We start from the raw sequence: 26,010 nt of genomic DNA on the forward strand, positions 1-26,010 counted from the left end.
TATATACACATACATATAAACATACAGTTGGAAAAATCCATTATTACAAATCCAGAGAGAAAAAAGGATTTTGATTACATAGCTACTACAATATCGGTCGGCGGCGGCGGAGGATTACCGGAAAAAATGGCCGGAAAAGAGCGGACGCTGGAGGCGACGCCGACGTGGGCCGTCGCCGTCGTCTGCTTCGTCTTGGTCGCGATTTCGATTCTCATCGAACAGCTCATTCATCGCATGGGATCGGTAATAATAATAATAATAATAATAATAATAATAATAATAATTAATATATCATATATATATATATATTTATTTATGGGTTTGATAATTAATTTCAGTGGCTAAAAAAGAAGAAAAAGCCATCGCTGTACGACGCTCTGGAGAAGATTAAAGCAGGTTTGTGTGGATACCAGATAAAATTGTAAATTTAATATTTTATCCCATCTTCGTCCGCCTCTAAGAGTCTCATATTATATCTAAATATATTCGTCCGCCTCTAAGAGTCTTATAATGCAAATTAAAAAAAAAAAAGCAAAAATATAATGCAAATTAAGAAAAAAATGCAAAAATATTTTCATTAGTGTCTTATAATACTAATAAAATAATATTTATATAAAAAATTTAATATTAAAAAAAAAAAAGATAAATGTAACCCTTATAAGCTGACGAAGTAAGTAATATATATATATATATTTGGTATGATAAATTAAGATGAGGTGATTGTTTGTCTTGATTTTTAATTATTTGTTAATTAGTGCATTAAATGTGACATTTTATATATAAAAAAAGTAATATAATAATAATATGTTTACATAAAATCACGAGGACTAGATAGGAAATAATTAAACTAAAAAATTCTAAAGTATAAATTTTTTATTTTTATATATTTTTCACCGATATATTTACATAAGATAATTCGAAACAACATACACAAATTTTTATTCGTATTTGAATTATTTTTATTTCTATATTTTTACTATTCAACCATTATACATTTTTTTTTTCATAAATTATTATACAAAAATCGCTATTCATATAAGTATAATAATAATAATAATCAATTAAACACACCATTATTATTTTTCCGAGGATAATTGGAATAAATACAAGATTAAATTTGTTATATTTTTCCAATAAATATGTAACATATGTATATATAGTTATATTGTGAGCATTTTCTTCCACATTTACATTGAAATGTTTTTTTTTTATTTAATTTTTTATGCTAATATTATTTATTTAATTTAAAAATAAATATGTGTAGAGTTGATGCTGTTGGGGTTTATTTCATTGCTGCTAACATTGGTGCAAAGTCCATTGTCCGATATATGTGTTCCCAAAAGCGTCGGACATTCTTGGCATCCTTGCCCCGAAAGAAAAGAAGACGAATTCGACGACCCTTGTCTCAAAAAGGTAATAAAAAATTTCGAAAAAAAAAATCTTCGACCCACTCGGCGAGCCAATTTTATTATTAATATTTCATTCATTCATAAAAAATAATTGAATTAATTTATTAATATGTCGACTCCCTAAAAATAATTTTAATATTCCACCGATCGATAAATGGTCCGATACAAGCGTGCCGGAATATTTTACTTAGGCTTAAAATATTAAATGTCTTTTTATCTAAAATGGTAATGTAGTTTTTTTTTTTCCTAATATTTTTTGCTAATTAAATAAGAATTGTTAAGAATTGAAAAAATTAAGCTAGGGTACAAGTATTGCAGGGGAAGGTACAAGTGGTATCAGCGTACGGGATTCACCAGCTGCATATTTTCATCTTTGTGTTGGCTGTGGCTCATGTGCTCTATTGTGTTGTCACCTATGGCTTGGGAAAACTCAAGGTATACATACATATATATATATATTTAAATATATATTATTTTTTATCATATTAAAAAATTATTTAAATAAAAGATTAAATTAAATAATTTTTTTTCAAATCAATTTCTAACCACCACGAGCAAATAAATCTTCAATTATATTCCAAGCTTTATGTTAAAATTTTGTAAAGAGCTTAAAATTCAACATTTGTGTTCTTTGATGATTTTTTTTTTTTTTTTTTTTAGTTGGAACGTAATATTTTGTAATATATATTATAAAAAATTATGGAAATTTAAATAGTGAAAATTGTGAATTATGTAATTAGAAGACAAATTAATAATTAAATTGAAGTAACAAAATTATTTTGTTTTCTCAAATGTGTTACACACTTTATATGAATATTTATTATGAATTTATTTCTATTAGAAAATTTTCACTAATTTGTATTTGAATTATTTATTAATTAATTAATTAATTAATTAAAAATGCAGATGAGGAAATGGAGATCATGGGAGGATGAAACCAAGACTATTGAATATCAATATTACAATGGTCAGTCTTTATTCACATTTTATTTATTTATTTTTATTATTTCTCAAATTATTATTTCATTCTTAATTATTCAAAAAAATTTAAAAACAATGCCGTTATAATTATATTTACTCACTTTTAATCTTACTGTAGATTAGAGCCGGCAATGGGTTGATTCGTGTCGGGTTTGTGTCGGGTTGAATACTTTAAACGGGTTAAATTACTCAACTCTAACCCGACTCGTTTATTATCGTGTCGGATTCGGGTTGACTCGTGTTGACCCGTATACATAATTAAGTCGAATTTCGTGATTCAATCTAAATAATTTTTTGTTATGTTGCTGTGTTATGTTTGTTTTTATTGGTTTGAGCGTAAATTATGTTGAATTATTTAAAATTGAACTTAGTTTAAATTAATTTATGAGAAAATTATTAAATTATGATTATTTTACATATATAATAAATATATTAATCAATATTAATATATTATAATCGGGTTGTCGTGTCGGGTTCGAGTTGAGACCCTCAACCCTAACCCGACCCGTTTACTATCGTGTTGGGTTCGTATCGACTCGTATACATAATCGAGTTAAAATCTTTGACTCAAACCCAATTATTTCGTGTCGAATCTTATCGAATTGTCGTGTCGGGTCAGTTTTTGCACTGTATATATTAAATTAAACTAATTACTTTACATTCAAAACCCATCAATTATTAATATTATTGAAGATAAATAATAAAAAGAAAATAAATAGTTTTTTATAATAGTTTTAAATATTTTTTACATGCAAAAAAATTATGGGCACGTGTCATCGTGGATTGATTGGTAACGTAAATTGGTCAAATTTCTAAAGTCCAAAATATTTTAAATATATTTGAATTTGTTGGTTGAATGATTTATTGGATCATTGGCTATAATAATAATAATAATAATAAGTAGATCAAGTATTTAATATTATATTTTAATAAAATTTGACATATTCAAAACAATGGATGACGTGGCAGATCCAGAGCGATTTAGATTTGCGAGGGACACGTCATTTGGGCGCCGACATTTGCACTTTTGGAGCAAGTCGCCTGTGCTTCTCTGGATTGTAAGGCTCTGTTTGTTTGCATTTTTTTAGAATCTGACAATTTACTTTTTTTCTACTTATAAAAGTCGTTATTTGATAAGTCAAAAGAAAATAAATCTAGCCTACAAATTTGAAGTTAGATATTTTATTCGAGGATTGTTAAGACATTAGTTTTAATCATCAAAAAAAAAAAAAAAAAAGACATCACATTATATATTATTATTATTATTATTATTATTATTATTATTATTATTATTATTATTATTATTATTGTATCTTCAATTTTTTTTAATTTTTAATTATAGTTATAGTCGTATTATTGGGACAATTTCAGGTATGTTTCTTCAGGCAATTTTTACGATCGGTTGCCAAAGTGGATTACTTAACACTTAGACATGGATTCATAACAGTAAGTTAGTTATTACATCATTTGCTTTTCCGAATACCAAAATAAACAACATTAACTAATTACTCTTCGAAATATCGATCGATCATTAGGCACATTTGGCACCACATAGCCAAGAATCCTTCAATTTTCACAAATACATCAACAAATCTCTTGAAGAAGACTTCAAAGTCGTCGCCGGGATAAGGTAATATTCTCATATTCTTCTCTATAACAATTTGCTCGATCATAACTTTATCTTCAAATATTTTTTAATTAAGTCACACTAAGTAACGGTATTATCGCAATAAATGTAGCCCGATAATATGGCTTTGCGCGGTTCTCCTCCTCCTCACCAACACCAATGGTTCGCTCTCTCTCTCTCTCTCTCACTCTCTCTCTCTCTATATATATATGTATAATATGATAGGCGTTATGATATTGATTGTAATTAATTAGCATCGTATTGACAATATATGAAATATAAATTGATAATGCATATTGTATTAATTCAAATTATATGCTGACAATTTATATTTCACGTGTTATAATATGATGTTGATTAATATCTAATTAATATCTTAACTATTTTCATATATATATATTATGGATATAAATTGTATAGTTAATTTTTTATACATATATTTTAACTCAGTGTAAATCAAAATTGAATTTTTTCTTTATCAAGAATGTGATTTTTATCAAAGATTGTTTGAAATTCAAAGGATGAGTCTCCAAAAATTTAAAATAAAAGTATAATTTTTGTAAAAATATACGACAACATAATTATTGGTTTTTTTGTTTTTTTTTTTTTGAAATTTGGTTTCATTTTTTTTTTTTAACAATTGTTTATAAAAGTGCATTATTATTACAAAATACTATATTCAAATTACTATTTAAAAAAAAATAAACTAAAAAAAATAAACATCCATTATAACATTATAATTGTGAGATAAATGTAATATATATATATATATATTTTTATCAAATCAATTTTTAAATTTTTATTTAGTTTTATGTATAAGACTAACAATAATGTTTTGTTTGTTTCTTTGTATAAACAGGGTGGTATTCACTTTATTGGCTGCCATTTATTCCTCTAATTGTGAGTGAAATTTTACTAATATCATTATTATTTATTAAATATTGTAAGTTTATGTTGTTATTATATGAAAAAAATTCACATAATGTGTGAACCTACTGCCGTTAATAATTGATGAAAATGTACTGAAAACCTATATGGTTCAAACAAAATCCTTAATCGAATTTATTCAAAATGAAGATTCGAGTATTCTGACATATATAACTATGAGCATTGCAAGAACATTTTCATCAATTAAGTTTGCTTTTTTAAAACCGATATAAATTTGGATTCAACTTTAAATGAGACAAAATTTACATATTTGTCTTCATAACAAGTGTTCGCGATATGACTTTTGCTATTGGTTTGATCTATGCAGATAATTTTACTCGTGGGAGCAAAACTACAAGTGATCATAACAAAAATGGGGATCCGAATCCTCGAGAGAGGAGACGTGATCAAAGGCACCCCGGTGGTCCAGCCGGGCGACGACTTGTTTTGGTTCAACCGGCCCGGCTTGATCCTCTTCTTGATCCACTTCGTTCTCTTTCAGGTAACTTCACGATCTTCTCGTATTATATTTACTTTCGATGTTTTTGAAGTTTTGAAATAATTTAAAAATAGTAAAAAAAAATTGAATATTCATTACGAGGGTAATAAGTATTTAATGTGATTTTTTCTTTTGAAAAAATTACAATTAACGAATAATAATAAAAGTTGCATAAAACATATATATATATATAAACAAAGCTATAAATCTTTATATCTATCTAAACGCAAATTCATTTATATAATACTATTTCAATTCAAAATTTTTATTATCAAATCCCAAATTCAATCTTAACTTTGAAGAATCGCGCCCTTAATGATTATAGCTAAGTTCATTTGTATTTTTGACGTTCTTTTCACAATCTAAAATCAACTTTTTTTTTTTTTTTATATACAAAACTTCACGTCCGACTACTGTTTTATTGTTTGCAGAATGCATTCCAACTTGCTTTCTTCGCGTGGAGTTGGGTAAGTAATTAAACAACTTTGTCGTAACATTGAAATTTCTATGACAATGTTCGATGCAAACATTCATAACATCCGTGTTTGTGTTTGTGTTTGTGTTTGTATTTGTATTTCTTCGACAGTATGAATTTGACTATCCCTCTTGCTACCATGAAAATATCGAGGATATTATCATTCGCATTGCGATGGGGTGCGTAAATATCTTTCTATCTAATAAATAAATAGTTCTCAATGATATATTCAATATGTTCGATCTAACGATAAATTATTGTCCGATTTTTGTAGGATTTTGATTCAATTCCTTTGTAGCTACGTGACTCTCCCTCTCTATGCCTTAGTCACTCAGGTATTCTTACCATCTCTAAAGTTGCATTTGAGTCCTTTAGAAAGAGTCGATTTTCAATTCATTCTTATTATGTATCGGAATTTATACATGAAGATTAATTGATTGCTTTATAATAAAATTTATTCAAAATGATATATAAAATTTATACATTTCTGCATAAAATCTTTAAAGAATATAAGCAAATTATAATCTTTGAAAAGTCTTGCAATATTCTCATATAAGATTTAAACACTGAACGGAGTTACACGGTATTTTAAAAAAAGAAAAAAGATTTTTGTTAAATATTTTAAAATATGAGATTATTTTACGTCATTTCTCAATAATAGATTTTTCAAACCATGTTATGCCTAGAATACAATATTCACTCTGTCAATTCAAAGTATCAATTTTTATTTTTTTCAATCGTTTCACTTCAAATTATTCATTTCCTATTTTTTTTTAAAAAAATTACTAATATCAAAATAGTATTAATTTTAACTTAAATTACAAATATACTATTATACATAAAGTTAAAAACAAAATATCAAAAATCCTTGCGTACTTCTACTAAATACTAATGCTACGTACTGTCATTTTTATTATGTTTAACACAATTTTTTTAGATATTATTTTCTTCAGTTTATTATTATTATTACTATACTTTTAACATAATAAATTTTGCTAGTTTTATTTATTTATTTTATCTTTACTTTTTAATCAACATAATTTTTAAAATTATATTAATAATAATAATAATAATAATAAACCTGTAAAAATGAAACATTGCAAAAGTGTGTCGTAACATTCCAAATTAGCCAAGAAATTTGAGACAAAGTGAGCACAGAATAGTTTTTTTTTTTTTTTTTTTTTTTTTTTTTTACTTCAAATAAATTTATAAATTATAATTTAGAATGCTAAAATTGGAAAAAAAAATATATATATATATAAAGGGAGAAAATTTACAATTTTTTTGGAATATATATATATATATATAAAGAGAAACATTACAATTTTTTTTTTTTTTAAAAAGTACTCGTACATTAAAAATAATAGCAAAAGATGTAAAACAGACGATCAGTTTACTAAATCGAGCAACTTTTTGTCGTACTAGATGGGATCGAACATGAAGCCGGTAATCTTTAGCGACCAAGTGGCGTCGGCTCTTCGGGGATGGCATCAAATGGCGAAGAAGCACATGAAGCAAGGGCGGCACTCGGCGAGCACGACGCCGTTCTCCAGCCGCCCTCCGTCGCCGCTACACGGGAGCATGTCCCCCGTCTATCTCTTGCGCGGCCACAAAATCCACAACGACAACACCAGCGTCGACGGCATCGGATACAACCCGCACGCCGTGTCCCCGCGAGCGTCGAGCTTCAGCAACGACGGCGACAGGACATCAGTCTCCCCGCGCCACCGCGAAACACCGCCGGATAACTACGAAACCAACAGTAGCTTGTACCCGAGCGAAATGGACAAGGATTTCGAAGATCGACCCGAGTCGAGCAACAGAGGGCAGCACGAAGTTCGTATAAGTTTAGACGATTTCTCTTTCAGGAAAAAAGGGAGCGTTGGCGAAGCGCGCGCCGGCGCTGCTGGCCGCTCGATGTGAATAATATCGACAATTTAACAAATTCTTTTAAATATTTGTCATTTTTCCGAAGTAAATTAGTCGAAGACACAATTTTTCTTCAAAATATGCGATTCTAATTGAAACATTGTAAAAACCAGCTTCGTTCTAACGATCAACAACATATAAGGTGTCAAGCTATAAGAGAAGGATGTCATAATTAACATACGCAAAAATTCTTTTCCTCGATTTGTAGCGAAATGAAAACTGGAGAAAGCGTACGTGTATAAGGTTGCGTTATCATAGAGAATTTTAGACATTTTCCGAAGCATCTTCCGTCCTTTGTGCAGCAGCGAGTCTCTCGGCAGCCAATCTTTCTTCCAGTGCCCGAGCACCTCTTTCCCTGCAAAGCGCGCATAATTCTTTTAGGCTCTTGATATGTGCTAAGGTAAGTCAATGCATAAATCATCTAATTTATACAAATTCACGATAAAATGATTAGCTAGCGCATGAAAATTGACAGTAAATGAAGGAAAATTGATCGAAACTCCCAAATGTTTTCCATGGAATGGTAACTATGGTGGATATTAATTCTATCATCTATACTAATAAGTGAATAAGATACAGCAAATTACTGTTACAACAGTAAGCATGCTAAAAAGATCGAAGCTCTAGTTATGAACGGGTATATGAACATCGTGCGAGAAAAATGGAAAAATTGCACAATATCCACATGAATTATATATAAATTGGTCACTAAGACAATAACACAAGCGGATCTTTCAAAATTGATGGTAATAATTGATCCTTGTTAATTAGTGGCAAGAGATGTTACCTCCTTCTAGATGCTTCAATGGGATCTGAACCCGGTAAGGAAGTGCCTCCCAATGTATAGCCCCGTGTCTCGGGAGAAGCTTCGGATCTTCTTCCACAACAAATCCGTTCAAAGATTGTACCAATAGGATCGATTACTGGTCTGCATTTTTTAGACCCGAAACATATCTTTAGAATGCATACAGATTTAAGAAAGACAACATATTTGGTGGTGATGATGTATCTGGAATTGAAATAAAATGACACACATTGACTATTCCCTTTATTGAGTTTACTATCCGAGTACCCTGGATCAAAATTCTTCGACCTGTTGAACTAAATAAACATAGAATTTTAGGCATAGGATTAAGGTCCATGTCCCTAAATTAGGAAGCTGCAAACCTTAAGCCAAACTCGTGGTCGAAATTCATTCATGAGATACATTTTCTATATCATGGAAGAGAATATTGAACAAGAGATAATACCACAAACTTCATACTGAGAAAACGTCAAAAACAATATTAATCAAACGAATTCTGATTGTTTTTGCAGCCAATGGTATCTTTAATTAGGGGGCAAAAGGCTAACTCTAAGCATAAATCTAACTCCTTGACAATATTCAATCAGAAATCTGATAACTATTTGTAATATGATATATTTCAAACTAAAAAAGAGAACATATGACAAATGCATAAACCTAGAACCCAAAATTGGTTTATGCAACCTTCAGAGTCAATTTTAAAGATGTGTGACTTTGATGCGATAGAGATTCCATTAGATCATATCAGGTGATAAAGAAAGTCTGAAAATGCCATTAACAATAAGTGTCAAGGTAACACATCTATTTATTCATGTAAAGTCACGTCTCATCCAAAATCTTTGATTCCCATAATATAATGCATGCAGTCTCCTGACCAACCATATAATCGCCTAAAATCCTTAACTAAACTATTTTAAATATTTTCTTATTTACTACCAAAATAGATTTGCTTAAGAAACAACCCAGAAGGCATTCACCGGAAATCAGCAAGGAATAAGATCCAACTAAATAACCAAAGCATAATTACCTTAAAAATTCAGGGAAGAATGTAGAGAATGCAAATTCATCACTTGGATCACCCCGCAACTTTGTTTCTGGCTTACTTTGCCAATATCTAAGGTAGATCCAACCAATGTAGGTGCCAAATATTATAGTAGGAACATATGATAATGATTCTCCTGTGAAAAAACACAGAAAAGTGGACACCAATACAGACAGGGAAGGCAACCACTGCAAGAGAGTTATATTAAATGAATATCAGAAGATGAAAGAGAACATTTCTCAGCTTATTAGACTAATGCATAAATAATTTGACATAAGTAGCATTAAATCAAATAAAAAAGTTGCAAAGATCTAGCTTGTACTTTGGCTTTTATCTTCAACGAAGACAGCTCTTGATCCGGTATTATCTGTTTAATGCCAACTAGCAACCCGGAAAGGACAGCTTGAAAACCAGAAATAGGATGATAACTGCAAAGAAATACCACTACAAAAATGAGAACTGCACTGCATTGATGTTTGATAGGCAAACAACCATTGTATTACGTGCATTTGGTTAATAGGAAACACCAAGGGAGATCAAATATTGATACAGGGCTTCACAAATTTTAATTAAAAATTTAAAATATACCAAAGAATACACGAAGGCCAACGCAAAATCCAGACTTAGAAAAATCATGATACACACACTTTTCTGCAGCAAAGATTGCCATTGCATGACTTACAGGTATGCTTCCTCCTGTGTAATGTAGTACAAGGAAATAGAGGTGATGAAAACAAATACTGATGTCAGAAAGTTCACGACAAATATGAACTTCAGAAATTCTCTAGAACCCCATATAGGTTCAAGCAGCTTCCCAATGAAAAGGAGACCAATTGTGTTGACTACCACCTGGAAAGACCAATCATATCTCAAAAAAGCGACATAAAATGAGGAATCGGACAAGTATAAACTTTAAAAGCATATGCAGTACATACCCCAAGTATTGACTGTTCAAGATATCCAGCGGTAATGAGATTCCAACCAAATGGAATAGTCCTATGTTAAAAAGAACAAATGGTTAAAGTGACCAAACTTTTGGCTTTTGACTCCACCTTGGGGTAGAAATCAACAATACTAAGAGCAACCCCTTTACTAAAAAGTTCTAATCAGCAAGTAAATTATCAAAAACTTATCAAATCAAAAAGATTCCGACGAAGTTGAACCAATCTTCATATAATGAATTTATCTAAAGAAAATTATATGTACACTTTAACTAAATGTTTTATTCAGCAGTGTAAGTTATTGATCATCAGAGCAACAATCTTCGATACAAAGCTTAATCAGAGTTTACAAAAACATGTAACTTGCAACAATCTTGAGGCAATGATTTCATCTATAGTAAATGATAAAAAAACCTATCCTATATGTGCAATTTAAACTTAATAGACCTCACAATGAGGTAACTTGTAACAAAACAACTTCACCTCTGAAATGGGCGAACATCCCCAACCATTGGAACAAAAAATAGAGCCCCATCACTTACAAAGAATAGCCTCTTGAAATCTCACAACACCTCTCCGATTAATATCTTCAGCATTCGACTAAAATTTATCATGTATTTCAAAGTTTACACTATAATCTTCAAACCTAAAGCGAACCAATTTTCAATAGAACCATACTTGCACTTTGCCATTGAATTTGTGGCTTGCATGCTACCGTATTTTTGCAAGGACTTCTAGCTTCTATCTTTTACTTCTAACAAGAATTAGAATCGAAAATGAAGATTAGAAGCAGACGTAGTTGGCAAACAACAACAACAATAATAGAAAAATAAAGAGATCAAGAGAAGCTAATCTCTTCTAGCTAAAAAGTACTCATTTTTCAGTAAATAAAAGCACATCAATCTTACATTATTCTTCACACCAATTTAACAATGATGCACAATAACCAGTCCATAGCCAAAAATAAAAAATAAAAAAGCTCATCAAATCAACATGAAGAGAATTAGAGGCACCAATGATTCCCTAGCTCAGAAACGACAGGAAACAGCTACTCACACAAATTTACATGTTACACAACAGAGAGACGAGAAAAAATCATTCATAAGCCAAATCAAACAAGCACAGTGACGAAAATCGTACTTGGCCGGGATGAGGGCCAGATAGGACACAGAAATTGGCAAAATCTGAACAACAATGTGGCCGCCGATCAATACAACAGCCAATCCCTTGCACAACCTCGTAAATCCCGCATAAGAGCTCATCGTACCCTGACGCAGAGCGGTGATCAAACCCTAATTTCAGATCTGATTGTGCATTGTTTCACATGTACGCATTTGGATACACATGGATGCGAAATGAATCAAAATTAAAACCGATAATGTGAGCTTACTCCTGATGGCTGTTGAGCGCTCATCCTGGGGCGGTGGCGGTTGAAGCGTCGTCGGCTATGGCGGAATTGACGCAATTTTGGAAAGCAGAGCGACCGACGTGTTTCTTCGTGGAGAAGAAGACGATAAACGACAAATAAGGTACAAGGACGGTGCTGCAATTAATTAGTTTGCGAGGTCAAGTTTTGAAAATATCAATTAGATCCTTATAATATTTGGAAATTTTAATTAGACCCCTACTAATATTTTGGCCACGTTTGAATTGGCTTGACTTCATGTTTTTAAAAAATATTTTATACTTTTCGAATTTCAAATACAGTACCTCTTGACATTTTTTTTAGTTTCAAATACGTCTAAACATTTTTTTTTTTTTTTTTGTTTATCACAACGCATTGGATGTGTTTTTTAACAACAACAATAATAAAATATATCTACATATTTTTTTCAAATATATTAATAGATTATATTATATATATTTATTATTTTTATATTTTTTATTCTCTAGTACATAGAATTTTATTTTATTTTTTTTTAAAATCATCTCATAAAATAAGTATGTTTATAGTATTTTTAAAATTTCAACCTTTTTGGGTTTTATTTGGAGTTTACTCACACTATTAAATTCGATTCAAAATTTAATTGTAGCGCACTCTTACGAACTTTTAAAAAAAATACTTCCTCTGTCCCACGAGAGATGAATCCTTTTATTAGGGACATGAATTTTCCAGTAGTATAAATTAGTAAGTTATTAATAATAAGTTATGATATTAATTTATTATTTTTTATATGAATAATACTATTGATATTTTAAAATTTTTTAAGATTATATCTCAGAAAAAATTATGCAATATGGATATCAATAAGAATTTTAAATATAGATAAAAATTTATGTTAATTAAGGAGAAAGATAGAAATAAAATATCCTCTTTTGTGGCATATTAAAAAAAAAAGAGATCATCTGTATGGAACGGATGAAGTATTATTTTTTCCATTATCAAAATGTGTATGCCAATTTAATTGGACATATGTTTTAAAAAAAAACAAAAAAAAAATAGATATATCTATTTTTTAAGATAAAAAAATAAAAAAAATTGATACTTTTTATAAAAGAAGAATTGACAATAAATATAAAATGACAAAAAATCAAATAAAATTAAATAACAGAGACAATATATCATTTGGTCTGTTTTAGTTAAATTGTCACTTTTATTTAAGCATGAGTTTTAGGTATTTGATAATTAGTAAATAATAAATAAAATGTATAATTATATTTAAAGAAAATGACAATAGTACAAAATAAAAAAAAAATAGACAAGTGAGAATAAAAGAGTAATAAATGGATAGTGATACAATAGTGAACTAAGAATTTTTTTTCTCTAGCTCTGTTTTGGATTGGATCACTGTGCAAACCCAAAATTGGGCGGGAGGAGGTTTGGGGGACAGACTTTGAATCTGTCTTTTTTCTTTTTTTTCTTTAAAAAATTTATAAATATAAAAAAGAATTATATTGATTATAATTTAATAAAATATATACAATATATATATGTTATTTTTGTAAAGAATAAATTTTTTTATAATACAAATAAATAAAAATTTAAAAATATATAAAGATAATTATATACTCACAAGACAAAAGAGTCATCTATCTTATTTTTTACCAACTGTCCACGTAATATAATATTTCTTAAATCTCACTTTTGGAACGGAGGAGGAAGTATAAATTTATAATTAAATTATATATTTATATTATTATATTTATACTCATCAAATCAATATATATCAAAACTCTTCACACTCCAACTAAACTCAAATCCAAAAAAACATCAAAATTCAAACTATCTCAAAATTCAAATAAAAATCAAAATTCAAACCCAAATTTTTCTAGAACTTTCTAAGGAACACACACCATAATTAATTTAAAATAAAATATTAATTTAAATTTTTATTTAAAAAAATAGGTAATAGAGTTCGATTTTTATTTTAAATATAACTAAACAGACATTTCTGCGTCGTCGTCTGCAGTGAGGGTTCCCATTGAAGAGCATCTTCTCCATTTCCAGAAAAACAAAGGTTAATTTTCTTATTCACGTTATCGATTCACTTTCTCGATTCTATTGCTTCATCTCAGGTGATGAAAATGCTGTCTTGTCATGTAATTATCACTGTTTTCATTCATTTTCTGATCGGTGCATATGAATTGGTGCGCACTTTATTCGACAAAATTCCTCAAAGAGCAAAAAAGGCTTTCTTTGCGATATTTCTGCTTAATTTGTTGCCAGAGGTGGCTATAGAGTTTGTTCTATTTTGCACAATGGTGTTTAGAATTTATTGTTGATCTTTTGGGCTATGCATTCAGTCAATGAAAGATGTAATGGAGTTGAGAACTGAAGGAATATGCTGCATGAGCTAGGCTTAGGGTTTATAGAAACAGAAGGAAGATTTCTGGTCAAATTGTTGATAAAGTTGGGATTTGTGAGCAAATTGGTTCCATTTTCTAGCATTTGATTTTTACATATTAGTTTAATAGTATTAGCTAGTGTTTTTACTTTGTTCTTTTTCTCTGAGCTGGTGGCATTGGTATATAAGGATGGTTTTGACTATTTCTGCCTTTAGGACTGTTCAATCAAATGGCTTTGGCAAGTTGCAGAAGTAATAGGTTCATAAGCTATCTCATGAGCTTCAGCCGATTCTTCTCTTCAACTCCCTTTGGTCCACCGCCTCCTTTGCCTTCTCGCAGAGTTGTTGTCACAGGTACTTCTGAAGTAATTCTTCTATCTGGTGATATAAAGATGGGGGAAGTGTTTAATTTAACGGATACCTGACTTGTTTCCCTAAAAAAATGTATTTGGAAATATAGTGTAATAGTGATAACAACTAAAAGTTAACAATCATATAGAAATTGGCAGTTTGACCTAATTCATGTCTCTCATATTTTTAAGTCTGGTTATATTTCAATTCTAAGCATTAATGGTGTGATTAGAAGTAGCTGTATAGTGATTAAATTCAATGGGCTTGAGTATTACCCTACTTGTTCTATCCAGATAATTAATCTCAATTTTTAGATTATTGTTTATGCTGATGCCACTGCAACACGACAGGTAGCTATAATTCAGTTTTGTGGTTACACTATGATAGGTTTAGGGATGGTTACACCTTTAGGTTGTGGTGTGGAAGCGACCTGGAAACGTTTAACTGAAGGGGAGTGTGGAATTAGAGCAGTAACTATTGAAGATTTGAAAATGAATGGTTTCGATCTGGAAACACAGCAGCAAACTTTTGATCAATTGACATCTAAAGTTGCTGGAGTTGTACCCTGTGGATCCAACCCGGATGAATTTGATGAGGAGTTGTGGCTTCACTCTAAGGTAGCACTTGTTGATTATGTCATTTATATTTTCAATGATTGGAAGAAGCACTCTACAAGAAGTCTAAGCTGATAATTCTGAGGCAACATTAAGAATGATCACGCAAGTGCTCCCTAAATCTTGATTTCTACAATCATAGCCTAAATGTAAAAGGTTTGCTTCATAATGTGCTGCTTTGTGATGCTTTAGACTGTATCCTCTGGAGATATCCTCTGAAGATTCACCAACAAAACAAGTGAAACTAAACTACATTGAGAACAAAAATTGTGAACTTCACCATTCACTTCTAGCTCTAGGTTTTTCTGTGATGAAAGTTTATTAAATGACATTATGAATTCGTGATAAGAGAATGCTAAGATATGAGTCAACATAGAATACATTCCATTAATGTGACAAATTCTGAATTTTCAGAAAGCCATTGAATTTTGCTATTCTGCTTTTTAACTATGGGCCAGGATCACAGGTCTATTGCCAGGTTTATAAGTTATGCACTTTGTGCTGCTGAAGAGGCTCTAAGAGATGCAAATTATATGCCCACCCAGCAGGATGAGAAAGAAAGAGTGGTAACTTGTTCATGTTATGGTACTTTAAAGTTTCCATGATTTTCTTTTGTGAGTAACTCCTAATATCTGACTCTAAAATCATCAGGGAGTTTCTATAGGTGCTGGGACTGGTAGCATTTGTGATATACTGGATGCTTCAAAAATGATTTGTGAGAAGGTTGGTTGTAGTTGCTAATTCAAGCCAAACAGCAGCTATTTGTTTGTTGTTGTGATGCAAAAGTTTAAGGACACAATTTTGCGAGGGACAGAGGTGGGAATCCTCTGTGAGCTGTGAGAATCGAAGCAGGGGAATTTCATTTTCTTTTTAATTCACTAATTTATTCAATGTTAGCTTGTAGATGTTCTGACTGTTGGGTGATTTTTTTTAATTTCTTTCTTTAAAATGCAGAAACTACGCCGGTTGAGTCCATTTTTCATTCCGAGGATACTTATTAACATGGCTTCTGGCCATGTGAGCATGAAGTATGGATTTCAGGTATGCTCTTTTTTTTTGATGAAATATCTGCTTTTGAGGAACATTTGAAAATTTTAGATGCCTCATGTTAGTGGTTTATTTAGATTTCTTTATTATTGTGGCCACAAAGATGAGACATTTTTGAGGACAGCTTGGTTTACATTCCTAATCTTAATTTTGAATAGGGACCAAACCATGCAGCAGTGACAGCTTGTGCAACCGGGGCACATTCTATTGGAGATGCGGCCAGGATGATTCAATTTGGGGATGCAGATGTTATGGTTGCCGGGGGAACTGAGGCAAGCATTGATGCATTGTCCATAGCCGGATTTTGTAGGTAACAGAAAATCATGACTATTTAATTTAGAATGCTTTCGCATTCTATTATCTAAAGGCTTTGAAATAACTCTGCAAAGAATGCACTGATAATTTCAGTTTCTATCTTTGATTTCCCAATTGTTTGGAAGTCCGAAGCATGTAAATGGGTGATTTTAAATTTTCAATGGCCATTTATACGCGGATGGTGATTAAGTCTATGGGATGCTATTTAGAAATTCCATCGAGTATGCTACTGAAATACCTATAAGCTTTCTTGGTTCTGTGATGAATGTAACTTGAGAATCCGATTCAAACCGTAGGAAATATATAAAACAAACAAACACTTTTTGTATCCAGGTCTAGGGCACTGACAACCAAGTATAATGATGTTCCTCAAGAAGCCTCGAGACCTTTCGACTCTGCTCGAGATGGATTTGTGTAAGTAGTGGCTAAAATTGTTTTTTTGGTATTATTCTCTAAAACCTTTACTTTGTCATTCTTCTACTGTTCTAATCAGCTGCTGACGCACAGTATAGGTGAAGGTTCTGGAGTCCTGGTCTTGGAGGTGAGTGTTGCTCCTCGTATGTCAAATCAAACACACATTCGATCATTTCCTACACCTTGCAAACTGAATAAGTTCAACAATTTAGACATTACAAGTTTTGGTATTTCAATATTTTAGGAACTCGAGCATGCAAAGAAGCGAGGAGCTCGAGTGTATGCAGAGTTTCGCGGTTATGGGATGTCAGGTACCTTCTTTAACCATCAGATTCTAACGAGGTTTTCTTATAGATATCTGAAGTTCATTCTATATACATATATTTACTTTCTTAAGGCGATGCATATCACATTACTCAACCACATGGTGATGGAAGAGGAGCCTTTTTAGCCATGGCCTGCGCTCTGAAACAGGTACTTAACAGTTCTTATTGATGTTGAATACCGTTCTTGCCATGTTTTGAAAGTCTCTTGATGAAATCGACGGTGAAATATATTTGTGTACAAGGTTTAGATTAAGTAGAATTATTAAACATCGCCATGGTGTTCTTTCCGCACATGCAAATCTTAAGACACTTAGGTATAATATTAAGATTCCCTTATCGATGATGTTAAAAACACTTTATTTAGTAAAAGAACTTTCATGTTTTCTGTGATTGGCAGTCGGGCTTGAAACCTAACCAGGTGGATTACATCAATGCACATGCTACTTCTACTCCTTTGGGTAAATCTGAATTCAGCTATAACTTTTTAAAACATCGAAATTGCAATTAATCAGGCTGCTGAGCTCCGATAACATATCAAATGAAACTTCCGTGCAGGCGATGCAGTGGAAGCAAAGGCAATTCAGTCCTTATTTTGTAGTCACGCAACATCGGGTTCTTTATCTCTGTCCTCCACCAAGGTAATACTGGGACGGCCCTTCTATACAAATCACAATTTGCTTTGTTGGAGTATTTTCAGTTAGGGGTCGGCAAAAAAATCGAACTGAACAGTAGAACCGAATTGAATCGAACCGAATTTTCAGTTAACCAAGCAAATTTGGTTCGAATACAAATACTGCGTATTTGATCTTTGTTCGGTTCAGTTTCCGTTTTTGATAATTTTTTCGGTTTGAATATATTTATATTATTATATTTTAAATTTTATATTGAATAATTACATTTGATTCGGTTTCGATTCGGATATTTGAAATATTTACAAATATTTTTTATCTAATTAGAATTTTAATTATTTTTTAATGTATTTTTTCTTAATTTCGGTTCTATTCGAGTTATTTGCAAATATTTTCGGTTCAGATACGATTTGCGATTTTGGGTATTTGTTCAGTTCGATTTGGATATCAAATACGTGTATATTTGTAAATAATTGAACCGTGCCCACTCCTATTTTGGGTGCCATCTTTTCTTGATTTGTATAGAAATAAATTATTTAATTCGAAAGCTATATATATTTGATTTGGCATGAAGGATTATAGAATGGCTGATAATATTTAAGGTGATAGTTATCTTCTGGTATTTGTCTTTGTGAGTATGAACAAATTTGAAGGTAATATCGAACAATTATGGAACTATGGAACTATTTATAATGCAGTAGAAAATGTTAAATTTAGTGAAAGTTATGCGCCGCAAATTCATTATTAGTTTAGTTTTTGTACCTAAAATCTATTCAATTTTTCCCCGATTATTCCATACCAGGGTGCCACCGGACATCTCCTCGGGGCAGCTGGATCAGTCGAAGCAATATTCTCCATCTTAGCCATACACCATGTAAGGAACATGTACTTCCGCTAATTTCTTCCCCGGTTATGCAATTTATTTTTTATTAATGCTCTTCGATATATTCGATAAACTAATCATACATGATCTTGTTCGTAACTCCATTAGCTCAACAATTGCAGGGAGTCGCGCCTCCAACCCTCAACCTCACAAAACCCGATCCCATATTTAATGGCGATTTTGTGCCGTTGAGGACTTCAAAGAAGATGACCATCAAAGCTGCATTGTCAAACTCTTTCGGCTTCGGTGGAACCAATTCCTCCCTCCTCTTCACATCCATAGATTAAGAGGTATGGTGCTCGAATTCGTCGATAATTATGGTCTTAGAGAGAATTGTCGTATTTCTACAACCTACTCGGCTATCGATGTCTTCGATTCACCTCCATTTTTGGTAGTGTTTTTTGGTTAATTTCTTAACTAGAGCTATAAAAATTCTTTTCTATCTATCAAGGGTTTCTCTACTTCGATGTTTAGTTTTGGATTGTGATAAGAATAATAGTTTGATTATGATATTTTGTGTAAAGTAATACTCCCTCCGTCCCACATACCATGTCCACGTTTCGTTTCGGTCCGTCCCACATTCCATGTTATTTTTTTTTTTTTTTTTTCTGGAAAATAATTACACTTTAATTTCATTTAAATTTTTTTATTTTTTTTTAATTTTAATTAAATTAATTAGTTATTTTAATCTTAATTTATAATTATTTATATTATAAGATAATTATTTTCACTGGGTCAGAGGGAGTAATAAATTTATAGAGTCGTTAGGGTTGCATGGAAAAAAATAATATTGAGACTACATTCGCCTTAATTAGTTTCTTTTTTAAAATAAAAATTATAATGCTGGTCAATTCTAACATTATGTTATGTTTTTCCTCAATTATTTAAGAAAAAAATAAATTATAGTTGATTAAAAAAATAAAATTATATATTAGTAAGTGAATTTGTGCAAGATAAAAAATTTGAAGTACTTACGAATTTAATAAAATATTCTTAATTTTTATTTAAATTACAAAAATATTATTATACATACAATTATTTTATACATCTTTTTTTGTCTTAAAACTGATATTTAGTTCTAAATAAATATCTAAATTATGCAAGTTTTATACAAATAAAATATTCAAACTATCTTAAATAATTTTTTTAATATAATAAATAAATAATTAAATAATATTTTATTTTATAGTTTTTTAAGGTAAATTGTTATCTGATTTTTATAAAAATTATAAAAATAAATTATTGGTCAATTATTTATTTATTTATTTATTTTATCAAAAAACTATTTAAGATATTTTGCGTTTTTTATTTGTATTAAAATTTGCATAATTAGATCTTTATTTAGAACCAAATATCAGTTTTAAACAACGAGGGTGTTTCGTGCAAACTTGAGTTTCACGCCATGAATAAAACACAGGTTGTTTCGTGCATTTTTACTAATTCGCAACAGGTGTTATATAATTAACCATATTTTAAATAACCGTATCAATAAAAAGAAGGTAAATTATATAACACTTGTATTTTAGTAAAAGTGTACAAAATACCATGTATTTTATTTATTGCGTGAAATCCCATTATCTTAATATAAAGTTTGCACGAAACACACTCCGCGTCCAAAATTGATATTTAATTCTAAATAAAGACCTAAATTACACGAATTTTATACAAAAAAAATAAAATGTAAAATATTTTAAATAATTTTTTGAATAAAATAAATAAATAAATATTTGATTAATCCTTCATTTTATAGCTCTTGGAGATAAATTATTATTTGATTTATATAAAATTGTAAAAATAAATGATGAATCAATTATTTATTTATTTTATTCACAAAAAAATATTTAAGATATATATATATTTGTCTAAAAATTGCCTAATTTAAGTTTTTGTTTAGAATTACATGTCAGTTTTAAACGAGGAGGATATTTCATGCAAATTTTACATTAACACAAGAGATTTCACTCCATGAATAAAACACAAATATTTTATACATTTTTGCTAAAATACAATAAAATATTATATAATTTATTTTTTAAAAATATTAAACGAACATATTATTTTTTAAACACAAAAACATAAATATCCTTTACAAAATCGACACATGCAATCCCACAAAGATCAAAAAACACAAAAAGCCACAAATTAAAAATATAAAATAAAATAAAAAAATATATGAGGAATACAAATATAGACTTATCTTGAGGCGTCGACGTGGAGAAGAGAGAGGCAACAGAATTGAGATAGTGGGTGATTCGTATATCTCACTGCCACGTGGACCAATCACTGTCGAGATGTAGATTCCCCAATATCCCTTCCAACTCCCCATATACTCCCAATTCCATCGTCTTCCTCACTCCTCCTCCGCTCGCCATTGCTGCAATTCTGCAATTCTCTCCTCTCTCTCTCTAAAAATGGCCGCCAATACCGTGATGAGCTGCGGCGTCGCCGCCATCGCCTGCCCCGCCGCGCTCTCGTCGTCCAGGTCGCGATTCGCCGCCGCGACCTCGCTCAACGTCGGCTCCGCCGTCACCTCCTCCTCCCGGTTCACCATGACCGCCGACTCGGAGTGGTTCCCCGGCCAGCCCCGCCCGGCTCACCTCGACGGCTCCTCCCCGGGGTACGTACCTTCTCATCCCCAATTTATTATATGGAAACCCTAATTTCAATTCAATTTCGTCCTAATTCAGAAATATAGATAATAGCTGATTATTAATTGATTATTGGAATTGATTGATTGATTGATTGATTGTTGTTGTTGTTGTTGCAGAGACTTTGGATTCGATCCATTGGGGCTTGGAGTTGTGCCAGAAATGCTGGAGAGATACAAGGAGTCTGAGGTTTACCACTGCAGATGGGCTATGCTTGCCGTTGTAAGTGCCTCTTTCTACCATTTCTTTTTATTTCTTTCTTATTCGTATCGATTTGCTTACTTGAAGTTTGATTTTGTGTTCTTGATTGATGTTCTTTGAAATCAAAATAATGAATTTTCAAATAAGCAGATCTTTTGGTTTTGATTCCAATGCAATGGATTTTAATTATTTGGTAGTTGTAGTTTTTTTTTTTTTTTTTTTTTTTTACGTGCGGTACAAGAAATTGTAAAAGTATTACATGAATGATGGTTTATGTGTTTTTGTTAACTTTTCTATGTTTTTTTGGGTTTTTGTTGAGTTTTATTGCCCATGTATTTTATATTATACTCGATATGATATTTTTTGGATAATAATTTTAGGGAATTATGTATGTTATAAACACTAAACAAACTATCGGTTCTTTGAATGATTTTTAAACGGAAAAATATGTACAACCGATGTTTTGAATGAAAAATAAATGAGATGTAAGGCAGTTCTAATTTCTAAAAGAAAAATTAATGTAAATAATAAGAGAATATCATCAGGTTTATTTTAGTTTAACTATAAATGTAGTAGAGTAATATCTTTATTCCTAAACATAACAAATATTAAGTCGCGGCAAATCAATCGATTTTTAGTTTATTCGAAACTTTTACTAGAGACATTGATGATTCTATATTTAACTTCTCGAATAACATCATTTTGTAGCCCGGAATTTTAGTCCCGGAGGCGCTAGGCTTAGGGAATTGGGTGAAGGCCCAAGAATGGGCGGCCATTCCCGGGGGACAAGCAACGTATTTGGGTAACCCGGTGCCGTGGGGCACTCTACCCACGATCCTCGCAATTGAGTTTGTGGCACTTGCTTTTGTCGAGCACCGGAGGACTATGGAGAAAGACATCGAGAAGAAGAAGTACCCGGGAGGAGCTTTCGACCCTCTAGGCTTCTCCAAAGATCCTAAAAAATTCGAGGAGTACAAAGTCAAGGAAATTAAGAATGGTATTCGCTCTTACATACGCGCATACATACATATTAAATTACTTGAAACGTCGTAAAAACTAATAATTAATTCATTTTTATCTTTCATTACAAGAGAAAATTGCAAAAAATATTCACTGTTTGTCTTTCATTTATCTCACTGAAAAATATAATTTACACATTTGAAAAAGTCTGTCATTTCTATTCTCTTGCCGTATGCCGGAGAACATAAATGTTGACTTTTGCAAACGTGTGATATATTTTTCTAGCGTGATAAATAAAGAATAAGAGTGATAATTGGATATAGATGAGGATATTTTTTTCAATTTACATTCATTACAACTAATTTTCTTCAAAATTTTAAGACATTCTAAGATTAAAACTACAATTTTCTAAAATTGTAACTTTTATTTTTTTTAATTGTAATAGGGCGATTGGCGATGTTAGCGTTTGTGGGATTTTGCGTGCAACAATCCGCAAGGCCGGGGACGGGGCCATTGGAGAATTTGGCGAGCCATTTGGCGGATCCATGGCACAACAACATTGGCGACGTCCTCATCCCGAGAAACATCTCTCCTTTTTGATGCTCTAAATTTAAATAGATCGATCGAATTTGTAAAAACTCATATGTGTAAAATGTGTTGATGTCTAATGGTATATGTGTACGCCTCAATTTGTTTGTGTGATTTTGCGCGCATGGTATATATATCTCCCGAATAATTTAAGAGGATGCTCGTTGACCTTAAGGCGTTGCTTTAATGTTTTTATGAAATAAATGAGAGTTTTACGCATTAGAGAAAAAATTTGGTAAAAGAATATGTTGGAGATTTTCGTTTGCATATATATAATTAATGACTGTGTTTCTCTAATAGTTCGAGTCTTTTAGGTGAGACGGTCATTTTGCATCCGAGATGGGTGCGTGTTGGGGATTCCTGTTTGCGGATATATAATTAATGATTGTGTTTACCTAACAGTTCGAGCCTTTTAGATGAAACGGTCATTCTGCATCCGACATGGGGGCGTGTTGGGGACTCCCGTTTGCGGATATATAGTTAATGACTGTGTTTTTAGGTGAGACCGTCATTCTGTATCCGACATAACATAAATTTTTTTGTTATAATTATAAGTTATAACAACAAAAATAACAATTAAATTTGATGCTAAGCTAACTAACAATAATTAACTAGCTGACTTTAGGTTATTTAGAGTGTATTCGAAGAGTAGCGATTTAATAAAATCTAGTGAATTAAGCTAACTAACTAACCGACTCACGGTTTACTAAGAATTCGAGGTTTACCTAAAAGCACATTCGAAGAGTAACGGTCGGCCGTAGACTCTCACGTCATTCAAAAAAAAAAATAATACTAAGTTGCAACTTAGCATATGTTGTGGTTGAGCATATTTTTTATATAGTTAGTTCAATAGATATATGCTCCCTCCGGCCGCAATATTTATGCTTGTTTGGCTGTGGAACGGATATTAAAAAAATAGTATTATTTTAATATAAAAGTGAGTTATATTAAATAGATAAAAAAATAGTGACAAATCGATTATTATTTATTAAAGTAGATTATGAGTGAATAAAGTGTTTTACTATAAATGAATTGTTGATATAAAATGTATTATCTAATATTTTACTTTTCATTATTCAATATTCAATTCATTTATTTATTTATTTTTTCTCGTGACATTCAAACATCCCAAATGCGAAACAAATTCAATATTTGATCCACCCTATATAATACTACTTTCTTACTGTGACTATTTGTAATGACTGTATAATAAAAAATTAAAATAAAAAATTTAAAAGAATAGAGTTAAAAGTTATATGAATTTCAATATATATTTTTTAAATCCGAATATAGAGCAATTTGCCGTGCCAAGGGTAGCCTCGACGAGTTGATGTGGTGTGTAGGCTTATAACCGATTTGAAAACCATCAACACTTTTCTTGGGTTTTGTTTGCCCTTATGGATTTAGTTAAATTTACAGGCTATCATGCTTAGTTGAGAAATTCTACGAATTTTCATATTATAATAAAATATATAAAAAAGTTTAGTAATCACATATTAAAAGTGGACATATCAAATTAGCAAATCAATATGAAGAATACAACATCTCTTGTGTGTAGTGTTAGCAATTAATGCATCAAGAAAGGTTGCAAGAAAAATGCAATATTGATGTATCGAGGATATTGTTAGGATCGAGTAAGCTTGAACGTAATAGCGTACAAATCAAGTCCATTCTGAAAAATCCTAGGTACAAATCAGGCCAGTTGATAAAACTACAATGGGCGACATACTCAATCGAAACGAATTAAGCGAAATGTTTGTTGTTGCATGTGATTTGTCTTGCTGGATTTGATTGTACAAAAATGTGATTTACATGTTTTTTTTTATTCAAATTTGTCTTTTTTTTTTCTTTTTTGATTACCTGGGAATTCGCAGCAAATTAGGCTCCGGCAGACAAATTACACTAGGCGAACCATACGTGGTAAGTAACCTGACCTCACGGTCATAAGTCCACTCCCACACCAGGTCAGATTTGTCTTTTATTGGGTGGAATGGAATTTTGGCACAATTAGAATTTTTACCAATTTAGGAAGATCCTATCACTTTGCATGGCTTGCCAACAACTCCATCCAAACCAAAAATACATGAGGTACACATTTATATCAAAATATATTTTCATTTTTAAAATTAAATTTAAAATTAAAAATATATCAATATACATATCATTTTTAAAATATAAAATTTCTATTAATTTTTTTAAAAAAAAACACCCAAAAATAAATATCATATTAAAAATATTTTGAAAATGAAAAAAATGGTAACAACGTCAACCGTTCTAAAATCGTGAAACGACCTATAAGAAACGTCACCTAATAAATGACCGATAGGAGATGATCGATAACAAATGACCGATGGCTGCGTCCAGGCCGTTCCTGAATTTTTAAGGGCTCCGGACAAAAAAAATATGGACCCCTATTAAATTTTTTTATATAATTAATATTTTTTAATTATTTATTTTATTATTTATCTTTTGAATTTATTTGATTTTATTGTCAATAAAATATATTATTTTTTTATAAAATATTATATTAAAATATATTTGAATAAAAAATTTAAATTTAAATACAAAAAAGAATTTAATATATACTTTTATATTATACATATTTATAAATTTT

The 26,010-nt window shown here is 30.8% G+C and overlaps 4 protein-coding genes across 5 annotated transcripts; 3 read left to right on the forward strand and 1 right to left on the reverse strand.

The window, feature by feature from the left end:
- On the forward strand, positions 1 to 7,863 carry LOC127243820 (MLO-like protein 6). Its single transcript, XM_051263995.1, has 15 exons — positions 1 to 243; positions 339 to 396; positions 1,265 to 1,413; positions 1,728 to 1,844; positions 2,316 to 2,376; positions 3,360 to 3,448; positions 3,762 to 3,836; positions 3,926 to 4,020; positions 4,130 to 4,179; positions 4,877 to 4,917; positions 5,273 to 5,446; positions 5,875 to 5,910; positions 6,030 to 6,097; positions 6,193 to 6,253; positions 7,344 to 7,863. Exons 1-15 carry the CDS (start codon positions 127 to 129, stop codon positions 7,839 to 7,841), a joined length of 1,689 nt encoding a protein of 562 aa, XP_051119952.1. The 5' UTR covers positions 1 to 126; the 3' UTR covers positions 7,842 to 7,863.
- A 50-nt stretch (positions 7,864 to 7,913) lies between these two features.
- On the reverse strand, positions 7,914 to 12,175 carry LOC127243821 (rhomboid-like protein 19). Of its 2 annotated transcripts, none has more exons than XM_051263996.1 (8): positions 12,026 to 12,175; positions 11,776 to 11,903; positions 10,630 to 10,690; positions 10,377 to 10,543; positions 10,017 to 10,122; positions 9,680 to 9,882; positions 8,635 to 8,775; positions 7,914 to 8,202 (listed from the first exon to the last, which is right to left on the reverse strand). In XM_051263996.1, exons 1-8 carry the CDS (start codon positions 12,047 to 12,049, stop codon positions 8,112 to 8,114), a joined length of 921 nt encoding a protein of 306 aa, XP_051119953.1. In that variant the 5' UTR covers positions 12,050 to 12,175; the 3' UTR covers positions 7,914 to 8,111. The 2 variants fall into 2 exon arrangements, with proteins under 2 accessions (XP_051119953.1, XP_051119954.1); XM_051263997.1 differs by having other exon boundaries at positions 11,776 to 11,939; positions 12,026 to 12,149.
- Positions 12,176 to 14,024: 1,849 nt separating this feature from the next.
- LOC127243993 (3-oxoacyl-[acyl-carrier-protein] synthase, mitochondrial) lies at positions 14,025 to 19,552 on the forward strand. Its single transcript, XM_051264265.1, has 15 exons — positions 14,025 to 14,093; positions 14,637 to 14,774; positions 15,159 to 15,388; positions 15,844 to 15,951; positions 16,037 to 16,108; positions 16,340 to 16,426; positions 16,591 to 16,742; positions 17,081 to 17,161; positions 17,255 to 17,288; positions 17,406 to 17,472; positions 17,559 to 17,635; positions 17,885 to 17,945; positions 18,043 to 18,125; positions 18,919 to 18,990; positions 19,122 to 19,552. Exons 2-15 carry the CDS (start codon positions 14,651 to 14,653, stop codon positions 19,284 to 19,286), a joined length of 1,413 nt encoding a protein of 470 aa, XP_051120222.1. The 5' UTR covers positions 14,025 to 14,093; positions 14,637 to 14,650; the 3' UTR covers positions 19,287 to 19,552.
- Positions 19,553 to 21,343: 1,791 nt separating this feature from the next.
- On the forward strand, positions 21,344 to 23,510 carry LOC127243928 (chlorophyll a-b binding protein 6A, chloroplastic). Its single transcript, XM_051264175.1, has 4 exons — positions 21,344 to 21,616; positions 21,767 to 21,869; positions 22,557 to 22,845; positions 23,254 to 23,510. The coding sequence occupies exons 1-4, from the start codon at positions 21,411 to 21,413 to the stop codon at positions 23,406 to 23,408; spliced, it is 753 nt and encodes a 250-aa protein (XP_051120132.1). The 5' UTR covers positions 21,344 to 21,410; the 3' UTR covers positions 23,409 to 23,510.
- The last annotated feature ends 2,500 nt before the right edge of the window (positions 23,511 to 26,010 follow it).

This window comes from Andrographis paniculata, unplaced genomic scaffold (assembly GCF_009805555.1).
Source record: "Andrographis paniculata isolate CXL003 unplaced genomic scaffold, ASM980555v1 Contig98END, whole genome shotgun sequence".
Classification (NCBI taxonomy): Eukaryota; Viridiplantae; Streptophyta; class Magnoliopsida; order Lamiales; family Acanthaceae; genus Andrographis; species Andrographis paniculata.